Raw genomic sequence first — 21,084 nt, forward strand, 5'->3', positions numbered from 1 at the left:
CATGGTAAGTTTTATGTCTAGTAAATTTCAGTTAAATTCTTAGAACTCTCATGTTGAGAATACTGGGAAGTCATGAATCCTAGGGGCCGAGTCTCATTTTCCTTCTTTAAGGGTCCATATAGGTTATTGCTGAGGTGACTGGCATTCTCATCTCACATCGCTTCTGAATCTGAAGTTAAGCAGCTTTCTTAAGGAGAAAAATGGTTGATGCTGGAAAAGAAAGTTGCACATGGGGTTTCAACTTCTTTCCAATCTTAAAAATAACCATTATAACCTAATTAATAACTCAATCTTTTATTATGTCTTTCTGTATATGAAATCACCAATTATTCAATTTTAACAGTATAGGCAGCCTTAAATATAAGCACATATTTGTGCATAGAAAATAAGCCACTTTTGTCTTCTAGCTTTTCTACACACATCAATGTTTTCTATACTATCTTTTATAAAATGAAGAATGTATTTTATTTATACTTCTTTTACATTTCTTTGGGAAGTATTTTAATTGATATAATAAATTGTGTGATTCTCAAATAAAACTATAACTTCTAAACCTAAAATGAGATGACGTTTTACCTTTGGTGAGATTGCTGCTCCTTTCAAACGGCTTTGGGACATTCATTTCCTAAGAGTTCTATTGCGAGTTTCAATGCACAGGAGTCTCCAATAAAATTTTAGGTAGGACATAGTATTCGCAACTGCTAAGACATATAAAATTTAGGAGAGAAAAATGCACATTGCCTTTTTTGGAGAAAAAAATTTAAATGTATATTCTGTCTCCAAAACTGTTTCCTCTTGATGAGGAAAAGTCCTCTTTTCTTTACAGCTTTAGGAGGAACATAAAGCTGTGCATATGTTTAAATACACATTTAAGCATCTGTCATGGTAAGCTGAAAGTTACATAAACCTTATCATCCTTGAATAGACTACGCTAATAGGACAAACATGTCGGAAAAGGAATACATTCTAATATTGTATTATCTATGAAAAAATAATACTGATTAGGGTCTAGGATCATAACAGTTGAAGGAAGACCAAATCGGCCACAGGACACACTGAAGTAAAAATACTGGGGAATTCAAATACCAGAAGTCAACTGTAAGATTTTATGTGTGTTATTATATCAGTTTACTAATAGAGAATGAAGTTGATAATCCAAATTACTCTGGATATACATTAGTACCAACAATTTTATTTGAACAAGAAATGACTGGTCCGCTGGACTTATATCTATAACTCAGTAATAATTACTATTTCTTGACGGACCAATGATATTTCCCCCATAGTTTTAAAATACAAAAATAACAGTTAGAAAAAAAACCCAAGTATAAATAATGCAACCTTTAATCTATCAAGGGGCACTAAATTGTTACCACTGATTATTATAAATGACTCAATTTACTTAAACTAAAAAAAACAAAAACAAAAACCAGTAATTAAGCTTTTCGTCTTCGGTTTTGGGACAAAGAACATACGTGGCAAGACATACAAAAAAGCAATAAAAGCCACAAAGTCATATGATTTTTCAGGAAAAAAAAAATCTTGGAAATGGAACACATTTTGGAAGCTTTCAGAATAAAGATGGAAGAAACTCCTTTAAAAAAGAAACTATTTGTCAGTTAATTGATAGACTTTTGGTAGTAAGAGTAACTTTAATATAATCTCCTGGAATTATACCAGGGATGAGTAAAGACTTGTGGTGCATGGGAGAAAAGCTGATGACAAAAGGAGTATGTTAAGGGGCAGTAACTGTATGTTTTTAAGAGTAAGTAAGTGATAATAGCTGCCCTTCTACTCATTTGTTCCTTTGTCTAAAATCAAGCTGAAAACGACAGCAATAATTTTATTGCACAAATCTACCAAGGTTGCCTTTGGAACCTTCGTCTGCATCTGGGGAGAAGGGAGGATTAAAACATATTTTACTTTTTCTTAATATTTAAGTTTGTTAGATAATGAAATGTTAAATTTAATGCCAACCACATTCAAGAAAGTACAATCCCTTATGGTCTGTGGGCTTATCTGGATTTGTTAGCAACATAGGAAAGAAATCAAAGATGTGAAAACGGGCACTATATACAGACTATGATATATCTTAAAAATATACTTTTTATGTATGACCAAGCTTAGACGCCAAAAATTTTAAAAGCAGGTTTTCTATCATAGGAGGGCATGAAACCCAATGTTCATCCTTTAGAACTCCTGGGAGAAATGGCAGCCAAGGTCTGTTTTATCAGTGTAATGTGAAAGAGGAAAGATAATTTGTTCTTTGCTCCCAAAAATATGGTTTCCCCAAGACAAACTTAATTTGATCAAATTCTGGCTAATGTAATTGAGCCCAGAAGAAAATCTATCCAATGAGGGTGTAGAGAGTCTCTCAATAGCTTTGTCTTCTAATTCAGAGTTAGTGAAGGTTATACTATTCAATTACCCTACATGCTGAAGCTTAATAAGGCATAACTTTAGTTGTATGGTTGGAGTATGGGCAAATGTATGCCGCATCTGTCCCTTAAAAAAAGGGTATCAGACTTCTTAAATAAATTTCAACCAGTTGTGTGAAAGTGTGTGGATGCTTTGTTATGAAAGACATGCTCAGAATTCTAAAGCAGCAGCAACTTAAAAAATCAGCAATGAAACTTTGGCTTCAAATTAAAGAGGAAAGAAAAAGTCAGACTGGTGCAAGTTGTCTCATGCAAGAGGTACTGCGGCCGAAACCCTCATAAATGCTGTCCAATATTAGTTTCCCCTGTCTTCTTTCACTGTTATCACCTTCATTGCACAGGAGTTATATCATTCTTTTATGGTTAAGTTTCATAAATAATGAGAAAACTATATGTAACAAATACATCATATTTCCCACCCACCCAGCAACCCTCCCCAAAATAAGAAAAGTTACATCAAATTAAAAAGTAGCTTCGTGAATGAAGGTACTGCTCAAAGTTGCACTTTCCCTGCAAGTGCGGCCAGTCCTTTTGCGCTGGGTATGAAGGAAAGGAATAAATTCTCCACATAAACTGACAAAAAATTTAAAAACCAATGTCCGGTTTCAACCAGTCAAAACCGGGCCAAGCGGAAGCCAAAGTATCTCAGTACCATCCCATCAGAGGGTCCTTACAATGCCTGCTCTTCATCCTGATAGGTATCTGTGTCCTTGTGATTGTAAACAATCCATAAGATACTATGTTTTTGTTCCTTAAAATGTCCTCTGATTGGCAAAATGAAGTAAATATTTGTTTTAAAAATAGAAAATGAAAATTAAACCAGAGTAAAAGAAAAGAAACACAGTGAGCTTGTTTGGAGTCCATAGGATCCGATCTGGAAGAGCTCGGAAAATGTATTATGTGTCTTCTCCTGTTTTCGGCTGGAAAGATACTAGAGGTTGCGTTGGTCGAGGAAAGAATTGTAGAGTAGGAAAACCAAGGACGTTAATCTAGACTTCAGAGGATTCAAGTGTTAGCTTCATCATCTGTGTCTTCTATCAATACCTTAGTGTCACGAGTCTTGGATCTAGTGGTAATAAGAGGGAAAAAAGCACTTAGTCCATTACTAAAATACAAACACATCCACAATATCAGGTCCGTTTCCAATTTTACCACCATTAAAAATACATCCTAAACAGGTACTATATACTGTACCAGATGAACTATTCCTGGAGTTTCATATTCAATTTCAGATATTATTGGAAAAACACTAAGGAACTAGATTGCAACCAGAGGAAGGTAACAAGAACAACGGCAGGTCATATGCAACAGAAAGAGTATTCTGGAATAAGAAGATCTGAGTTTGAGTACTGACTCTGATTTCATGATGTATATCTTTACCCTCTCTGAATGCCAATTTTCACCTCTGTAAAGCGGGAGTGATAATTTATATTTCACATAGTGCTACTCTCACCTCATGGAGATAATGTGACTACCGAGTGAGAAAATGGATGTAAAAAGCATCAGCAAAGCATTAAATACAAAAAGTTATGATGAGAATGATAGAAATAATACCATCTGAGCTTTACATGAAAAAGCAGGAGTTAGCCTGCAGAAAGTAAAACCTAAGGAGAGGCATGACAGATGTCTTTAAACAGTTGACAAAGTATGATGTAGAAGAGGAAGGAGACTAAGTTTATATTAGAAAGCCCAACTAAGATCAAATGATTGAAGTTATAGCGAAACATATTTCAGCCCCCCATAAGCTATCTACCACTATAACCATCCAACAACAAAATCAGGTGCCTCATATAGTTATAAACTTCTTTACCACTGATCATTGTCATTCAGCATAAGATGACCATCTATTACGCATGCTGTAGAAGAAATTTCTGCACTGGATGAAAATGGGGTTAGATAGTTAAAATATTCTGCAACTCCTGACCCACATGAGGTGGAAGTGGTACTTGGTGAAGTAGGTACTATTATTCTTGACAGAGGTGGAAACAAACAAAAAAAGTTAAGGATGTATTAAAGGTTGCATGAGTCACAAAGTTAGTACTCAGATTCAGCTCTTATTTTAGATTCCCTACTCTCTCTTTGCACAGAACCTGCTCCATTGTTCTAAACATCTTCATCTAGTTGCAACCTAGTATCCCAGTGTTTTTCCACTGAATACCTGAAATTGAACATTACCTTGCCAAAGAGCTTCCTTGTTTCTTAAGTAGAAATAGTGTATGTTTAGATTGCCCTCTGCTGGTAACTAACAAGGATTAGATTGTCAAATTCAGGAGCTCAACGAAACAACTGCCGACAGTACTTCTTCCAGACCTTTGTGGCACTTATCTTGCTGACCCTACCAGCTCCCAAACCCCCTCTTCCTGCTTCTTCAAAACTCTTGCTTCTTTGATATAATAGTATCATACTTTGTTTTGAAGTTCTTCCTACTGACCTCCCTGACCATTCCTTTTCTGTCCCTTTCATTTATTGTTTTTTCTCTTGCCTGTTTGTTCTCTAAGACTCAGTTCCTTACTCTCTTCTTTTCTCTACCTTCTTTTCTTCAGAGAACTTCCAAATTCTATCTAAAATGTGGGCAATTTCTATTCTGCTCCCCTATAAGTTACCATTACTATGTTCTTCTATTTTTACCTCCTTTAAAACATCTCCTTACATTCTTTTTAGTCCTATTGTAAGCATCCTAATCCAAGTCCTCAATTTCCCATACTTAAAAATACTGCAAAAATATAAAAAGTAAAAGTACTGCAATACCATTAAAACTTACAAATATACTTTCATAATATCATTCTCTATGAAAAAATCCTGTGACTCCTTTCTGCCTACAAGATCAAGCTTGCACTTTTCAGTCTTTTAGTCGTACTTCATCTGTTCAGCTAAATCTTCTTACTATAATTCTGCTGCTCATTTCCACCCTTCTGTTTTTACTTGTGCCTCTAGCCTATTAAAACACTCCCTTATCCTTTAGAAAACCGCTCATGCTCAACTTTAAGTCCTCTCCTTCATTCCAATACACTGTGATATCTACTATCTCTAAATTTCAAAAGCAGTCACAATATATCCTATATTTATTGTTATTTTTAGGAACATACAAAGTCAATGACTGATAAAAATATTATTGTAGGTATTCAGTAAGAAAATAAAAACAGCTTATATTGATTGAACTCTTTCTTAAGGGAACTGGTCTAAATCCCATGTCACAACAAATTTAAGTGGATTCACTTAACCACCCTATGAGCAGGGACCATGTTAATCTCAATTTACAGATGAGGGCTAATATAGAGAAATTAAGTATCTGGCCGAGGTTACACAGATGGCAAGTGACAGAACCAGGATTCTTACAGTCTATAACTTGAAAATTATAACATACTAAAGAGTCAAAAGAAATTATTCTCCAACAATTTTTCCCCAGTGTACTTTTAATGACACATTAGTGGGCATTAATTAATGTATTAATATTACTTTACCTTATGTGCTCATTAAGACATTCTGTAGGTTGGATCATATGAAATTATTGTTATTGATTTTTTTGCAGGTGAAAATTGGCTGAATGCCAACAATTTCATTTGGTTCAATCTGGCAGGCTCTTAGCTTAAATGCTATCCAGCACTAAAACCTGAAGGCAATTCACCTCACAGAAGTGGAAGCTATACATACTGAGAAGCAAGGCGAGGCCGGCGCAGGGATATGCTCTGGCTGTACTTCCATGACCGGTTCTTCTGGCGATTTCGTACTCCATCATCCTGGTCCATCATCTGCTCTAGAAGTGTCTGATCGTCTGCGTTCAGAGGGGCCACAGAGATGTCCCGCACAGCACGGAATTCACCACAGTTATTCAGATGTTCATTCTCCAAGCGGAAGAAGTTCCACACAAATCGCCTTAGAAAAACGGAGTAGGCAAATCACTTATAAAATGTGAACATACTACTATAACCTGTAAACTTTCCAGTAAAACAAGTTTCCACACATAGAAACAAAAACGAGGAATTAAGGGCTAGAATATTAAAATAAAATTGGAAAAGGTGTGGTGAGGGGGGGAAATGAGAATGAAGTGGGCAAAAAAAGGAAGGGACTCACAGAAGGCAGTTTCAAAATATTCACTATTTCACTTAATTGAACACATATTTATTAAGTGCCTACAATATGACAGGAAAAGACACTGAACAACACAAAGCCTGTGCACTTATGGGGTGTGATTTCTAGTGGCAGAAGCAAATAATAAATAATCAGCTAAGGGTAAGTGCATCAAAGAAAATAAAGCAGGGCAAGGGGATAGAGCATGCTTCTCTAAAGAGATGGAATCTAGCAGAAACCTGAATGATGCAAGGAAGCATGTCGTGTAAAATCCTGAAAAGTGTCCTAGGCAGAACAAATAGCAGGTATAAAGCATCCACGTTGGAAGGGCCTTTGCTATGTTGAAACAACAGCAAGGCCAGTGGGGCTGGAGTGGAATAGGGAGGTTAAAATGGTTAAAATGGCAGATGAAGATGACGAGGTAGAAAAGGACATGACTCACAGAGGGCCTGCTGTGCCACAGTAAAGAGTTTAGATTTTAAGTGTAATGGGAAACAAGAAGGGTTCTGAGTAGGAGAATGCTGTGATTTGTTTTTAAAAAGATCATTCTACCTGCTGCACTAGGAGCCTAGAACAACTGAAGGAAGACCAATTAGAAGCTGTTGCAGTAGTCCAGGAAAGAGGTGATGAGAAGCAGACAGATTAGGGATTTATTTATGAAGATGGAGCTGACAGGACTTACTGGGATGTGAGTGTCTCGGTTTTTGGGTCTCAGTGAATGGTGACGCCATTTACTAGAGCTCTGGGTTGCTCCTATTGGGCTAGAGCCATTAGATAGCCCAGACAAAAATTCGGTAGTTAGATGGACATGTCTGCAGTTCATGGGAGTCTAAGGCTGGAGAGAGCAAAAGGACAGTATTTCGAGTCATGAGCTTAGAAATAATACAAGTGAAGGAGAAATAAGGGCAGAAGGTTAGATCCTGGAGCACTCCAACATTTATAATTTGGGAAGAGGAAGAACCACTAAAGGAGTTGGGAAGGAATAGCCAGTGAAACAGAAGAGTGTATTTTCTGAGAAATCAAGTGCAGAAAGTGCTTTGCAGAGAGTTAAAATAAGCACAGAGAACTGACCACTGGATTTAGCAAAATAAGAGAGCCATGTGCCCTAAGAGCATAGATTCTGGGAGGCTGTCTAGATTTGAATTGTGGCTCCACCACCTACTAGGTATAAAGACCTTGGATGAGTTACTTAACCTACTCTTCAGTATCACCAGTAAAATGGGACAGTAACAGTACTTATCTCAGAAGATTTTCTGACGATTCAATACGTTAATAAATATAAAGGGCTTACAACAGTGCCAGGTACATACTAGGCAATATATAAGTTTGCTATTATTATAGATTATTAACAAAAATGATTTAGAGTATTGGAGAAAAAGATGATTTGAATTAAAGAGAGAATGAAGGAAGAGAGCGTTGTAGACAGCAAGTACAGACATCTCTTGGAAGAGTTTTGAAAAATGAGCAATATTTGGAGGAAGAAAGTAGATTCAAAGGGGATTTTTTGATTTTGTTTTAAACAGGTGATAGATTTTTTGGATTACAAAAAATCTGATAATAATAATAATCTGATTGTATTATTAAGCAAGTAATTTTTAAAAAAGAAATAACCAAGAAAAGAAAACTTTTTTTAACTAGAATTTTTTTTTTTTTTTTTAAATGAATCAGCATAAATGAAAGAGAAAGAAGTGGGTGGGGGACATCTTGGTAGTAATGAAGAGTTTCAGGTCCTAGACCTAGACAGTTGGGAAAGTTTAGAAGGGTCGACAAAACGTTTGCAGAGAGCACCAACAGCAACAAATATATTGTTTCCAGATTCAATCTTTATCTTTCAGGTTTATCTGTATGTTTCTAGGTTCTATCTTATTTTATTAGGCCATCCTGATAAATGTGCCCATCCTGACTCAAAGGAATGCTATCCGCCTGATTTGAAAGTATCTTTCACCTTCATTTGTGTAATTACCACTCAGAAATAAGAAATATAACATTTACATTTCTTATGGCCCCTTCCCATGTTATCTTCAAGAGAGATTATTTTTTATTTTTTTGAAATTTTAGTAAACTTTTAATTTCAGAATGTTTTTTAATTTATAGAAAAGCTACAATGACAGTCCATAAATCAGGTATACCCCTATTCAAGTTTCTCCTGTTGTTAACATCTTACATTACCATGTTACATTTGTGACAATTGCACCAATGTTGGCACATTACTGTGAACTAAACTCCAAACTTTATTTGGATTTCACTTTTTTTTTCCTACTCATATCCCTTCTGAGAAAGAGAGTTTATTGATTTACCTTTCATATTTAGCTCTGTAATCCACCCTGAACTGATTTTGCATACAGTATGCCATAGGAGCTGAGATTCATTTTTCCCCATATGGATCTAGTTGTCGATATCATTATTAAAAGACCTCTCTTTCTCCATTGTTATTTAGCCACCTTTGTCATAAATTGGGTTGTGTTGTGTCAATGCATGTGTTGATCTGTTTCTGGACTCCCTATTCTTTTCCAGTGGATCATTTGTCTATTCTTTCGCCAACACCAGACACTGTCTTATTTATTACAGCTACATAATAAGTCTTACTATTTGAGAGTATAACTTTAACTTTGCTTTTTTCAGAATGGTCTTGACTATTCTTGATCCTGTTCCCATGGAAATTACAGAACTGGTTTGTCAATTTTCAAAGACATACATCTTTCATTAAATTTATTTCTAGTATTTAATATATAATGATGCTATTCAAAATGGTATGATTTAAAATTTTTTCATTTTCTAGTTGTTCGTAATTGTGTTTTAGAATAACATTAATTTATATTTTTATTGACCTTGTATTCAGGGACATAGCTACATTCATTTAAATAGCTTACTTGTAAATTCTTTCGAAATTTCTGCATATGCCATCATGTCATCAGTAAATCATCATGGTTTTCCCCCCCTTATTCTATTTATGTGGTAAGTTACACAGGCTTATTTTCCAATGTTAAATGATTTTTGAATATTAAATCTTACATTTCTAGAATGAACCTAACTTGGTTGTGATATATTATCCTTTCTATATATTGTTGGATGCATTAGCTAAGAGGATTTCTGCATCTCTGTAGAAAGTCATGCTGGCTACACAAAATGAACTGGGAAGTGTTCCTTTTATTGCCTCACATTCTAATATGCATATGATATTTTGTGTAAAATTGATACTATTTCCTCCTCACATATTTGGAAGAATTCACTGGGCCTGCAGATTTCTTTGTGGAAAGGATTTTAATATGGATTTAATTTCTTTAATAGATATAAGCCTATCTGATTTTCTATTTCTTAATTGGTTTTCATAAACTGTGCTTTTTGAGGACTTTGTCCATCTCATCGATATTTTTAAATTTATTGATTTAAATTTATAAAGTTACTCAGATTACTCTTTCAGATACCTGATATTTGTAATTTGTGCCTTCTTTCCTTTTTTGCTTGATTAGTCCTGTTTAGACATTTTATTGATTTTATTAGTCTTTTAAAAAAATGTTATGATAGTTTTTCTCTATTGAATGTTTGTTTTCTATTCCATTAATTTGTTTTTTATATTTCTTCCCTTCTACTTTCTTTAGGGTTTGATTTGCTGTTTTAAAAGTTTTCTAATTTCTTGAGCTGTATATTTTTCTAATATATGTTTAAGTCTATACATTACCCTCTTAGTGTGGTTTTAGCTGCATGCCACATTTTCAATTTCATTCAAGATGTTTACATTTTCCAGTGCAATTTCAACTTTGACCATGGGTTATTCAAACATGTACTGCTTAATTTTTAAACATCTGGGAATTTTCAGTTATCTTTTTGTGGTTTTAATCCTCTGAAATTTGTTGAGACCTCCTTTATGGCCCTGCATGTGGTTAATTTTGGTAAATGCTCTACATGCATTTAAAAGAATGTTTATTTAGTAGTTGTATGCAGTGCTCTATACATATATCAATTAGGTCAAATTGTTTAATTGACTATATTACTGAAAAATGTTAAAATCTTTCACTAAAATTGTAAATTCATCTACTTTTCAGCAACATGAACTTTTGCTTTACATATTTTTAAGCTATATTATTAGGTGTATACAAATTTTAAACTGGCTATCACAACTGAATCTCAAGTCTCTAGTTTGGCAAATTTCTTTAGTGCAGAAATTGGCTCTAGTGCTCTACTTATCTTGGGGCACCTGCTTTCACTTAGATTTTGGGCTATCTTGTCAGATTACTGATATTTTTAGGAAAATTTAACAAGCATTTTATCTGGCATTTTTGTTTGTTTCTATTGAGAAAGTTGGGCCAAATAACCGAGATTGAAAAATTACAAAAAATGATTCTCAAAATATTTTAATTTTGGTTCTAAGTCTTTTTATCTCCCAATTTCTATTCATGACCCTTCCAATGAAGGCCAATTCTAAAAAAGCTTATTATAAGTAATAATCAGTAGTTATTGATTATTAAGTCATCATCAGTAGTTATTTTCACTTTCTAAGAATTGATCTCTTACTCTTGTAGGATCTTCTAACTCTGAGGCTGGTAAGATTGAGAAAAATTGTAAAATTTAAGTTTTTCAAGTATAAATTTTAATAAATTAAATTTAAACATTTTTTTAGATAAAAAGAATCTTTGATAAACTTTTTGGTAGTTTACTTACCGGAAAACCTCAAGTGGGGCAAAAACAGTAGCAATGATGTCCCCAGAATGAGGCAACAAAGTCATGGTGGTAATTGAGATTTGGACAGTCCAAGCAAAGCGCAGTATCACATCCTCTATGATGGCACAGTAATAATAGGCCTGAGGAATAATAAGTAAATTGAGTATACTTACCATCAAGTTTCTCAAACAAAAGCACAACTATCACAGCAACAAGCTTCACACAAGTCTTAACAACAAGCACAGATTAAAGAGGAAAAAGTTTTATTTTATATTTTAGAAAGATTTCACAACTTTAGTTTTCTTAAATTGTACAATATTCAAAATGAAGTTTTTTTGAATTTCAGTAATCATTTAACTAACACATTTCATTTCCATATTGTATACCAGGCTCTCTTCTAGATCCCAGAAATATAAGCCCAACGAGCTCCTCAATCTGACTGAGATGACATTCTAATATGCATATGATATGCTAATGACTCAATAACTCATATTAAAAAAGATTAACAGATTAATTGTGTTACTTACACTTTATTTTCAAATTGCTTTATACTGTATTTGAAGGAGGTTTTGCCTTGCTTTCTGATGTCAGTAAATGAAATTTAGCTTGGATTTCACAAACAGGGATGAATTTAAGGAATGTTCCATTTTTACATGGGGAAAACAGCACTTGACTAACCAATTCTTCCAGGTACTAGTACCCAGTATTTAGTAGTCCAGTTTTAGCTACACAGTCTTAAGTATACAAACTGCCAATATACTAAAACCATAATTCATGGATTTGCTCATTATTAATCTCTGGATAATTAACTCTTTAAATATATGTATTTAAAGGCTGTGACATCTCATGGGAATTAGAACTGCTATATATTAAGCCATAGATTTCATTTTATTTTAAAAAGTTTTAACCAATACTAGTCATGTTATCAAGGCTATCAGTAACAACAACAAAAAAGCAGTCCCCTTGCCACCTTCTTTTCCCGTTCTCTAGAGACAAACATTTAAAAAAACTGCCACTGTTTCTCCTAGTATTTATCCTAGTTCTAAATAATGTGTGTCTATTACTGTATCTTGATTGATCAATTTTAGACATTATCCATGGACTGCTGTTTATGATAGATTTTATGAAGATTTTAACACATCAATATATCTCCCTGTTCCATCCCCCATCCATCCAATATAGTGATAATGCATTTTTTGGATAAATTCACATTCAGTAAACTCTTTATTAGGCCTCAGTAAAGAAAAATTTCATGTGCCTTTAAGAGTCAGTCTTAAGCTCCTCCACAGTTTATGTGAGCTGATATTACCAAAAATGTGAAAGTCTTTTGGGAGGAATCATTTAACTTGAGGTCAAGAGACACAGAAAAGTTAAGTTTTAATACGGAAATAATAAAAATGATTCCTGGACTTGGATGTGGTGCTCAACATTATGCACTGTTAATCCCTAAAGACTGATTTTAAGGTTCATATAGACGTGTTCTTAATTTTTAAATGAAGCTCCACTGGACTCCGCAAATAGTTTCTTCCTTTTTTAAGTGGAATGAATTTTATTCCCATATTTGCCTTTTTAAAATGGAAAAGGATATGGCGATCCAGCAAAACATTTTTTCTCATAAATTTGCAAATTACAATGTAGGAAAGCACAGACTTTATTTCCCAGGGTCATAAAAATATGTAATAATAAAGAAACTAATTGAAAGCCTCTACTAATTTTATCACATAGAAACAAATAAATTATAACTATTTAAAAGGAGGACTGCATTAACATTTATATAAAGATACAAACAGTTCATCTAAGCAATCAGCATTACAATGTATTCTATCTCTCAGTAAGGTAAGAACAATATAAGGGAGCAACAAGGCACATACATCTAGTGAGCACAAAAGAATCATTTTTACCTGAGCTCATGTCTACTCTCTGACTTGTGCTCATCATTACTGATTTTCTTTTCAAATGAGATTTATGAAGCTATATCTAGTATCTTGGTCATATAGTCTAAGTCTGCACATTGGGATTATTGCTATAGCTTCCATTAAAAAAGATCACCATCAACGAATATCCCCTTTTGTGCCTTCGTCTGCTTATCTGAAGTTACCCTACAGATCATTGTTTGGGTCCACTCTCTTGTCACTTACCTTCCATCCTCATAATTGAAAACAGCCTTCCCTATTCACCAATGGAATATTACGCATTCACATACTTTTCAAAGTACCATTTTGAGGTACTGGTGACATTCTGACATAGTATAAAATATGAGTAACCCAATCTATACTCCACTCCCATCACAGAATTTCAGAATTGAGAAAAGATCAAGATAATCTAGTATAACATTCTGTCTTACAAAAGAGAATACACTGTAGTATGGTTGACTAAAGTTATATAGCTAGTTAGTGAGTGGGCGGGGATTAGAATTCTACTTATCAGGATTTCCAGTTCTTTCTTTAATTTCTTTCAATATCTGAGTAAAGATACTCTTGGTCTTTTGACTTATTATTTCAGCCTCTCTCATCTTTTTATTCACATATAAATAAAATCCTAAAATAACTTGTAAGGAATTATCCATATATTTTCAGACTGAATTGGCACTTTAACAAAAGCTGGTTGAAATAAATGAAAGGAGCAGCTTTCCTGAGGCACCCAAACAGTCAGGCACTTCCCTTCCTTTGTGCTTTCATAGCACTGCTCATTTGGTCAAGTATTTATACATTCATTCCACAAACATTAAGTCTACTATACACCAGGAACTATGCAGGGCAGTGAGGAATATGGACACCCAAACAGGTAATTATAATACAATGTGATAACTGCTATAATGGAAATTTGTACAGGGTAAAATGAGATTAGGATGAACAGCTAAACATGCTTGGAGAAATAAAGAAAGTAACACTAAAACTGACTTTTTAAAGGGAGGAACAGGAGTTTGCAAGGCAGAGGGAGAGAGGATATTTAAGAGGAGGAAAATGCGTATTCAAAAATAAATCATAAATTCTGATAAGCTATTTGTTCCTATATTTTATTCCTTATTACATTGTACTGCAATCTGTTTACATATCTATTTAGAATATAATATAGTTCATGGCCTGAGAACCAGAATTTTATTTTGTTTTTATTTTCTATAGTGCTCAGCACACAGTAATCACCTGACACATTTTTGCTGACTGAATACATTAGTATTTTGTAGTAAGTAGTTATTTTTCCTAATTATATTACGTTGGGATTGGGTATATATTATAATAAGATTTAGCTGGTGGTAAACCTGAGGGTTTTTTTTTTTTTTTAACAAACACAAACACTGCACATACTTTTTGGGGATATACAATCTCTTCCCGGAGGAAGGTGTTTTCTCCTGCATTCTTATCAAAGAGACCCCAGTCCATCTTCAGATCCCAGATGAGGGTATAGCAGGAACTGATGATACAAAAGACAACCCACAGGTAAAAGAATACCCTGGTGTCTGAGTGCTCTCGTTCTGAAGAAAGAAAAGGGAAAGAGAAAATTACTATATTTAAGTAAAATTCTTCATTAAATAAAAGTAATTAAAGAACAGATTCTTCATACAGCTCCATAAAGGAAGTAAGATTTTAAACAAATCTCCCTAGTAGGATCATTGTCTCACAAAGGTTAAATAATAAATCTGATTCTCCTGAAGTCCAAAGTAATCATCAAACATTTATCAAATACATAAAATTTGTACAAATGTGCATTTGGAATTTTGGAGGCTCTATGCTAAATACATAAAAATCCAAATAATTGCGATGGGAGCTCTTTAATATTACAAAGATGTCATTTTAATTTTTGCCATCAGGTGGCAGCTTAAGGTCAAAGATAAAAAAAATTTATGAAACACCACTAACAAGGAATGAATCCATTGCATATGCTTCAAGAAATTCTTGGATCGTTTTTACTTTAGAACAACATTTCCTTCATACACTTAGATCTTGTCAATACTTATTATGATGGCAATCAGATAATTTTAATTCTAGATAAAATACTAGAAAACAATTGAGGAATTTATCCTTAGGAATATGTATGAAAGCAAATCTCTCTCAAATCACAAAGCAAAGCACGATATTTTGCTTCTTACAGAAGTTGTTTATGGATACAAAGACCTAATTTGACTTTATGCTGGGAACACTATAAAGTAACTTTTGGCTTGATGCCGAGAACACAATAAAGTGCGCTAAATCAGAATAAAAATAATTTGCAAATGTAGTTATACGACTTAGTCTTTTTTTCACTCTTAAATGCTTCATATATTCTCTAATGAAATTCTTCATTGTTAAGCTCTAGAGTCATCATGATGTTATTTGTGTTCTCTAGGTGCAGGGTGTAGATATATAAATACGAATACAGTCCTGAATCATCATGAAAAAAGGTACAAAACATCTAATTCAAAAAAAGTTTAAATTTTGGTTAGTTTCTCAAGGCACAGAAAGTAAAGAATGAACCACGTATTATCCATAATCCTTCCTATTAAAATAAACAAGTGTTTATTGACATCAATTTTAGGTAGTAAAGTGTTAAGTACAGTATGATTCAAAGGCATCCTCTGGAGATTTATAATCTAGGTGAAACAACCACTTGTTATTGATAATAAATTTGAGCTCAAAATGAATTATAAATAAAGTACTATGAGAACATCAAGGAAAATGGGAATGTTTCCAATAACTGGAAATAAGAGGAAGTAGTATCTGAGTTATTTCTAGAAAGATAAATAAATAGTCTTGCAAAAGTCAGGCAGATGAGGCGAGGTCACTCAAGGCTAAAGGAAGATAATAAAAAGCATGAGGGTGGGAAAGAACAATGTGTGTCTGAGAAGCTGCAAGTAATCCAAACCCAGTGTGGGTGAAATAGAGGATGTAAGGAAATGGGTATGATTTGAAATGAGGATGGAAAAAACATTTTGTTTCTGGCTGTGGAACAAATGCCTTCTTGGGCCTCAAAATCAGATCTGTATTTTAGAAAAATAACTGGTTGGCAGGTTACTTGCATTAATTAGTTCATTAAAAAACAAAATAGATATCTCAGAGCTCCAGCGTTGTGTAAGTCGGTTCGTACGAACTCATGAGAGTCAACTGTTAAACTTTCAAAAACTTTGTAAGCTGGTTGTTAAACACAGTCATTATTAAAAAATAAACTACATAAACTTACAATTAGTTATATTAAAAACAAAGGTAATAAAAACTTAAATTTGCCACTTCCTAATTATTTTACTAAATTTTGCTATTATTATTCTCTTAGGTTATATATATTTATTGTATCTGTATGATGGAAACATTATACAATGCTATACACCTTTTCCCAACATTCAATGTAATCATCTTAGTAACTTGAAACTGGCTATGGTGGAAGTATTTACACTGGATATCAGCAAAAGCTGCAAATCAGTGCTCTCTATCCCAACTCCCACCAGAGAGCTGGTGTGTCAAACATATATCGTACACCACTGTTCAGCTTCTTCTCCTGGAAAGTCAGTGGTAGGGAACAGAAACAAATATTTTTTAAATAGTTCACAAGAGATTCTATTGAACAGTCAAGCTTGGATATAAACATATTTTCGGGTTTAAATTATTTCCACAAAAATTTTTTTCATCAAAAGCAAATTGGGCTGAATATTTATACTACAACATTGTGTCACATGAATCATCAGCTTAAAAAGCCTAACAAAATATTTATTATCTAGGTTTATTTGGATGTGTTCTGACATATGTTTATTTCATTCTATAGACAGATACAGGGTCTAGCTGAGTAGTATAGTTCAATTATTAGCATCATGGTTATATTAAAAAAATCCTATAACTCATCTATTATGGTTTGTATAAAATAAAGCAAATTTAGTAACTTAATAAAACTCATGCTCTTCTCATATTTTCAAAACAAGATATACACAATGAGATAAAGACAAGTGACTTAGCTGTAAATTATATTTGCAACTCTTTTTTTATTGAATGCTTATTATATGCCAAGTGCTTTATAGATATTTCATTTAATTCATGCAAAAAGTCAGCATTTTGTTTGCTATAAAAAGTAATGAAATGAGAATACAGTAATAGATACACTCAGCAGGAGATAACAAAATAAGTATTTCTCAAGCAACTATAGGTAGTATCAAGTCTTATTACTGAAAGCTGATTTTCTTTCCTAATGACTAAAAATGAGTTTGAATTATTATATAAAGGAAGATTACAAGGGGAAAGGGGAAAAAAAGAAATAATGAAACTAAAAGCAAATGTGCTATTTTTCTTTTATTTCTTGTAGATTTTAAATATAAGTTCCATCCTTAGAGAATAATTCTTAAAATGGTACAATGTGTTAAGTGCTCTCCTCCTTTCTAAGCCCATATTATTTCTGTAAAATTTCTATTAAAAAGACACAAGGACATACCAAGTTTTAAAAGACCAAATATTTTAACAGAATATTTTAGAATAAGTAATGTTTTATCTTATGGGCTTCTTCAAACAATGATAAGTATACACCTGGTCTACATATGCTACATTTTGGTCTCTTTTTAATTATTACCCTTATTTGATCTTTCCCATCTCCCAAATGAGAAGTGCTTCTCCCTGAAATTATCTGCCTTCATTGGTATTCAGAGAATGTACTGGAAAAATATTACCACTTTAGGCAAGCAATTATATCTAATTCTCTCTTGGCTAACTCTGGTAGTCTACTTTAATGATGTTCAGAATCACAGAAAATCAAGTCATTGCTATTCTACCCAAAGTTTCTATTATACACCTGCCATGTTAGAAGCATAATTCATACTGGACATATTTATGGTAATGACATCTACTGAATCTAAAACAAATAAAAATAAGGTTCTTAAGAGTTTTGTACCCATAGCCATCATAGAAAGGATGAAACAAAATATTAGGAAAAGTGCTAAGAAAGAAAAAGAAAAATTACACATGGAAATCATCCTGAATCATATTTCAGAGAGGATATTTTAAAAATGAAGAAGAGGCACTATGTAAAGAGAAAGTGAATAGTCTTATTTTCAACTCAAACCTTCCTACTCTGGTAATAGATTACTAGTTTTTAATTTGAAATTAAACAAGAAAACAAGTAAAATAGACTAGACATTGTTGTCAAAGCCCAAACCTATATAGGGAAGCTGAGTTATGAACGAATTTGGGATCTAGCAAATCCTACTTCTATTCCTATTACTTAAAAAAATCAAACCACTGAATTATGAGATTAGTATGATTCTATATTAAATAAACATATGCTGAATGTTGTTTGGATAAGCAGGTATATTTTAGAGAATGAGATGTACTAAAGTACTATTGAGAACTAAGTGTAAATGAGAGATATAAAGTAAATAAAAACAATGTGCTAAGTGCAACTGCAGAACTGTGCATGGAGGAGAAATCAATAAACCAGGTATTTAGGAGAGCGAACAGCCAAGAAAGGCTTCCTGGAGGAGGTGCTGCTTGAGATCAGTCTTGAAAGTTAATAGTCTTTAGTTAAACAGGTTTATGAAGCTGAGAGAGCCATATCAAACAGAGTAGTCATTCGGTCATTTATTCAATAAACGAGTACCTACTATATACCACATATTGTTTTGGGTACCAAGCATACAGTAGTGAATCTTATTCACTAATAGGCAAATTTTTGTCCCAATGAAGCTTTCTACTTTAGTGGGAGTAGACAAGTATCAGGTATACAAATAAACAAGATGATTTTAGACAGTGGAAAGTACCACAAAGAAAACAGAACATGGTGACATGACTAGCAGGATTCCTTTAAACAATGGTCATGCAGAGAAGGTCTCTACGTTGATACCTGTTTAAGAAGAAGGAGACAGCTATGTGAAAAGTTGGAGGAAGAGTTACATATGTAATATTATAATTCCTAGTAACCATATCTTTAATATTAGAAAGATAAAATTTTAGGAATATATTTTATTTAACCTATCTAAAATGCTATTTTAATATATATTCAATATAAAATTATTGAGATCTTTACACTCTTCTTTTCATTCTAAGTATTTGGAATCCAATTTGTACTCTACACTTACAGCACACCCTAATTTAGACCAGGCACATTTCAAGTGCTCAATAGCTACATGTAGTTAGTAGCTACATTGCTGAATAGTGCAGTCCTAGATATTATAGGGGAGAATGAGTTTGAGAAGTGAAGACTAGAAGAAGTATATTGCTGAGAAGGCTATTTTAGTAGCCCAGTGAGAAATAATGAGGACTAGGACTGAATGTAAGTATAAGGTATAGAGAGGCCAGGCAAAAACTGAGAAAGATATAGAAACTAAAATTGGCACGAATTAAATTGTGAAGGTGAGATAAAGGGTACAGAGTCAAGGATGACTCCTCATTTTTAATCTGGGTGACTGGGTGGGACAGTGTCATGAACTAAGATAGAAAACATGGGGCCTGAAAAAAGCTTCGGGAAAAAAAAATGAGTTTAGTTTTGAATTTGTTGACTTTAAGGTACCTATGAGACATAAAGGTGGAAAATGCCCAGGAAACAATTGGAAATAAAAATAAGTTTGAGTTACAGTTTGGTTAAATACTGGTTGAAACCATTTTGAAACCACCAAAAAAAGGAGAAAGCTCCTTCAGACCTATATCCCTCATGAATACACACACACAAAAATTTTAACAAGATACTGGCAAACAGAATTCAGCAATATATAAAAAGAATACACCATGGCAAAGGGGTTAATTTAAGATATGCAAGGCTTTTATTCAATATTCAAAAATCAATAATGTAATTCACCATATTAATGGGCTAAAGCACAGGATCATATCAAAAGATCTAAAAATGTACTTCAAAAATTCAACATCCATTCATGATATTAAAAAAATAAACTCTCTCAGAAAAAATAGGAATAGAGGATAACTTGATAAAGCTTCCTCAACAAAAAATCTACAGTGTTAGCTGAGGAAATTTTATTTATTATAATTAATGATGAAAAACTGAATGCTTTCCCCCTAAGAGTGGAAACAAGGCAAGGATACCTGCTCTTAATATAGTACTGGAAGCTCGAGCCAGCACAGTAAGGTAAAGAAAGAAAAGGCATGGAGATGGAAAACAAAGAAATGAACTGTCCCTATCTGTAGATGACATGACTGTCTATGTAGATAATCCCCAAAAAAACTCTCTCTCTCTCTCACACACACACACACACACACACACACACACACACACCCTTATAATGCATGAGTTTAGCATGATCACAGGATATAAGATAAATATACGAAAATCAACTATCTGTACGTACTAGCAATGAACACATGGATACCAACAATATGTCATCCTTTACAATCACTCAAAAAATAAGTAAAAGACGAACACTGAAAAACACAAAATTCTGATGAAAGATCTAAATAAATGTAGAGCGATAACATGTTCATGAACTGAAAGACACAACATAATAAAAATGTCAATTCTTTGCAAACTAATATGTAGGTTTAACATAATTCTTATCAAAATTGCAGCAAGACTTTTTGTAGATAAAGACAATACCATTCTAAAATGTATATAGAAAGGCAAAAGAACTTGAATAGCTAAAACATTTTTGAAAAGGAATAATGAAGTCAGAAGAATGAGTCTACCCAACTTCAAGATTTATTATATAGCTACATTAATCAAGATTGTGTGGAATTGGCAAGGTATAGATACAAAGATCAATGGAACAGAATAGAGAGTCCAGAAAGACCCACACAAATATGCCCAACTGATTTTTGAAAGGAACAAAAGCAATTTGATGGAGGAAAGATAGCCCTTTCAATGAAAGGTGGTAGAGCAATTAGACATCCATAGGCGAAAATATGAACCTCGATCTGTCTCACGCCATACATAAAAATTAACTCAAAATGGATCATGAATTTAAATGTAAGACATCAAACTTAAACTCTTAGGGAAAAACACAGAAAACCTATAGGCCCTAGGGCTA

General features: G+C 33.4%; 1 protein-coding gene across 1 annotated transcript in view; it reads right to left on the minus strand.

Annotated features, from left to right (window-relative positions):
- Nucleotides 1–1,170: 1,170 nt before the first annotated feature.
- Nucleotides 1,171–21,084, minus strand: part of XPR1 (xenotropic and polytropic retrovirus receptor 1) — a 125,716-nt gene continuing 105,802 nt past the window's right edge. The window contains exons 12-15 of the mRNA XM_011361214.2: nucleotides 14,471–14,637; nucleotides 11,166–11,305; nucleotides 6,090–6,311; nucleotides 1,171–3,504 (exon numbers count right to left, since the gene is read on the minus strand). Of these exons, the coding sequence (XP_011359516.1) occupies nucleotides 3,444–3,504; nucleotides 6,090–6,311; nucleotides 11,166–11,305; nucleotides 14,471–14,637 (590 nt within the window). The 3' untranslated portion in view covers nucleotides 1,171–3,443. The remainder of the gene's footprint in view (nucleotides 3,505–6,089; nucleotides 6,312–11,165; nucleotides 11,306–14,470; nucleotides 14,638–21,084) is intronic.

Source organism: Pteropus vampyrus, unplaced genomic scaffold, assembly GCF_000151845.1.
Source record: "Pteropus vampyrus isolate Shadow unplaced genomic scaffold, Pvam_2.0 Scaffold65, whole genome shotgun sequence".
NCBI classification, from domain to species: Eukaryota; Metazoa; Chordata; class Mammalia; order Chiroptera; family Pteropodidae; genus Pteropus; species Pteropus vampyrus.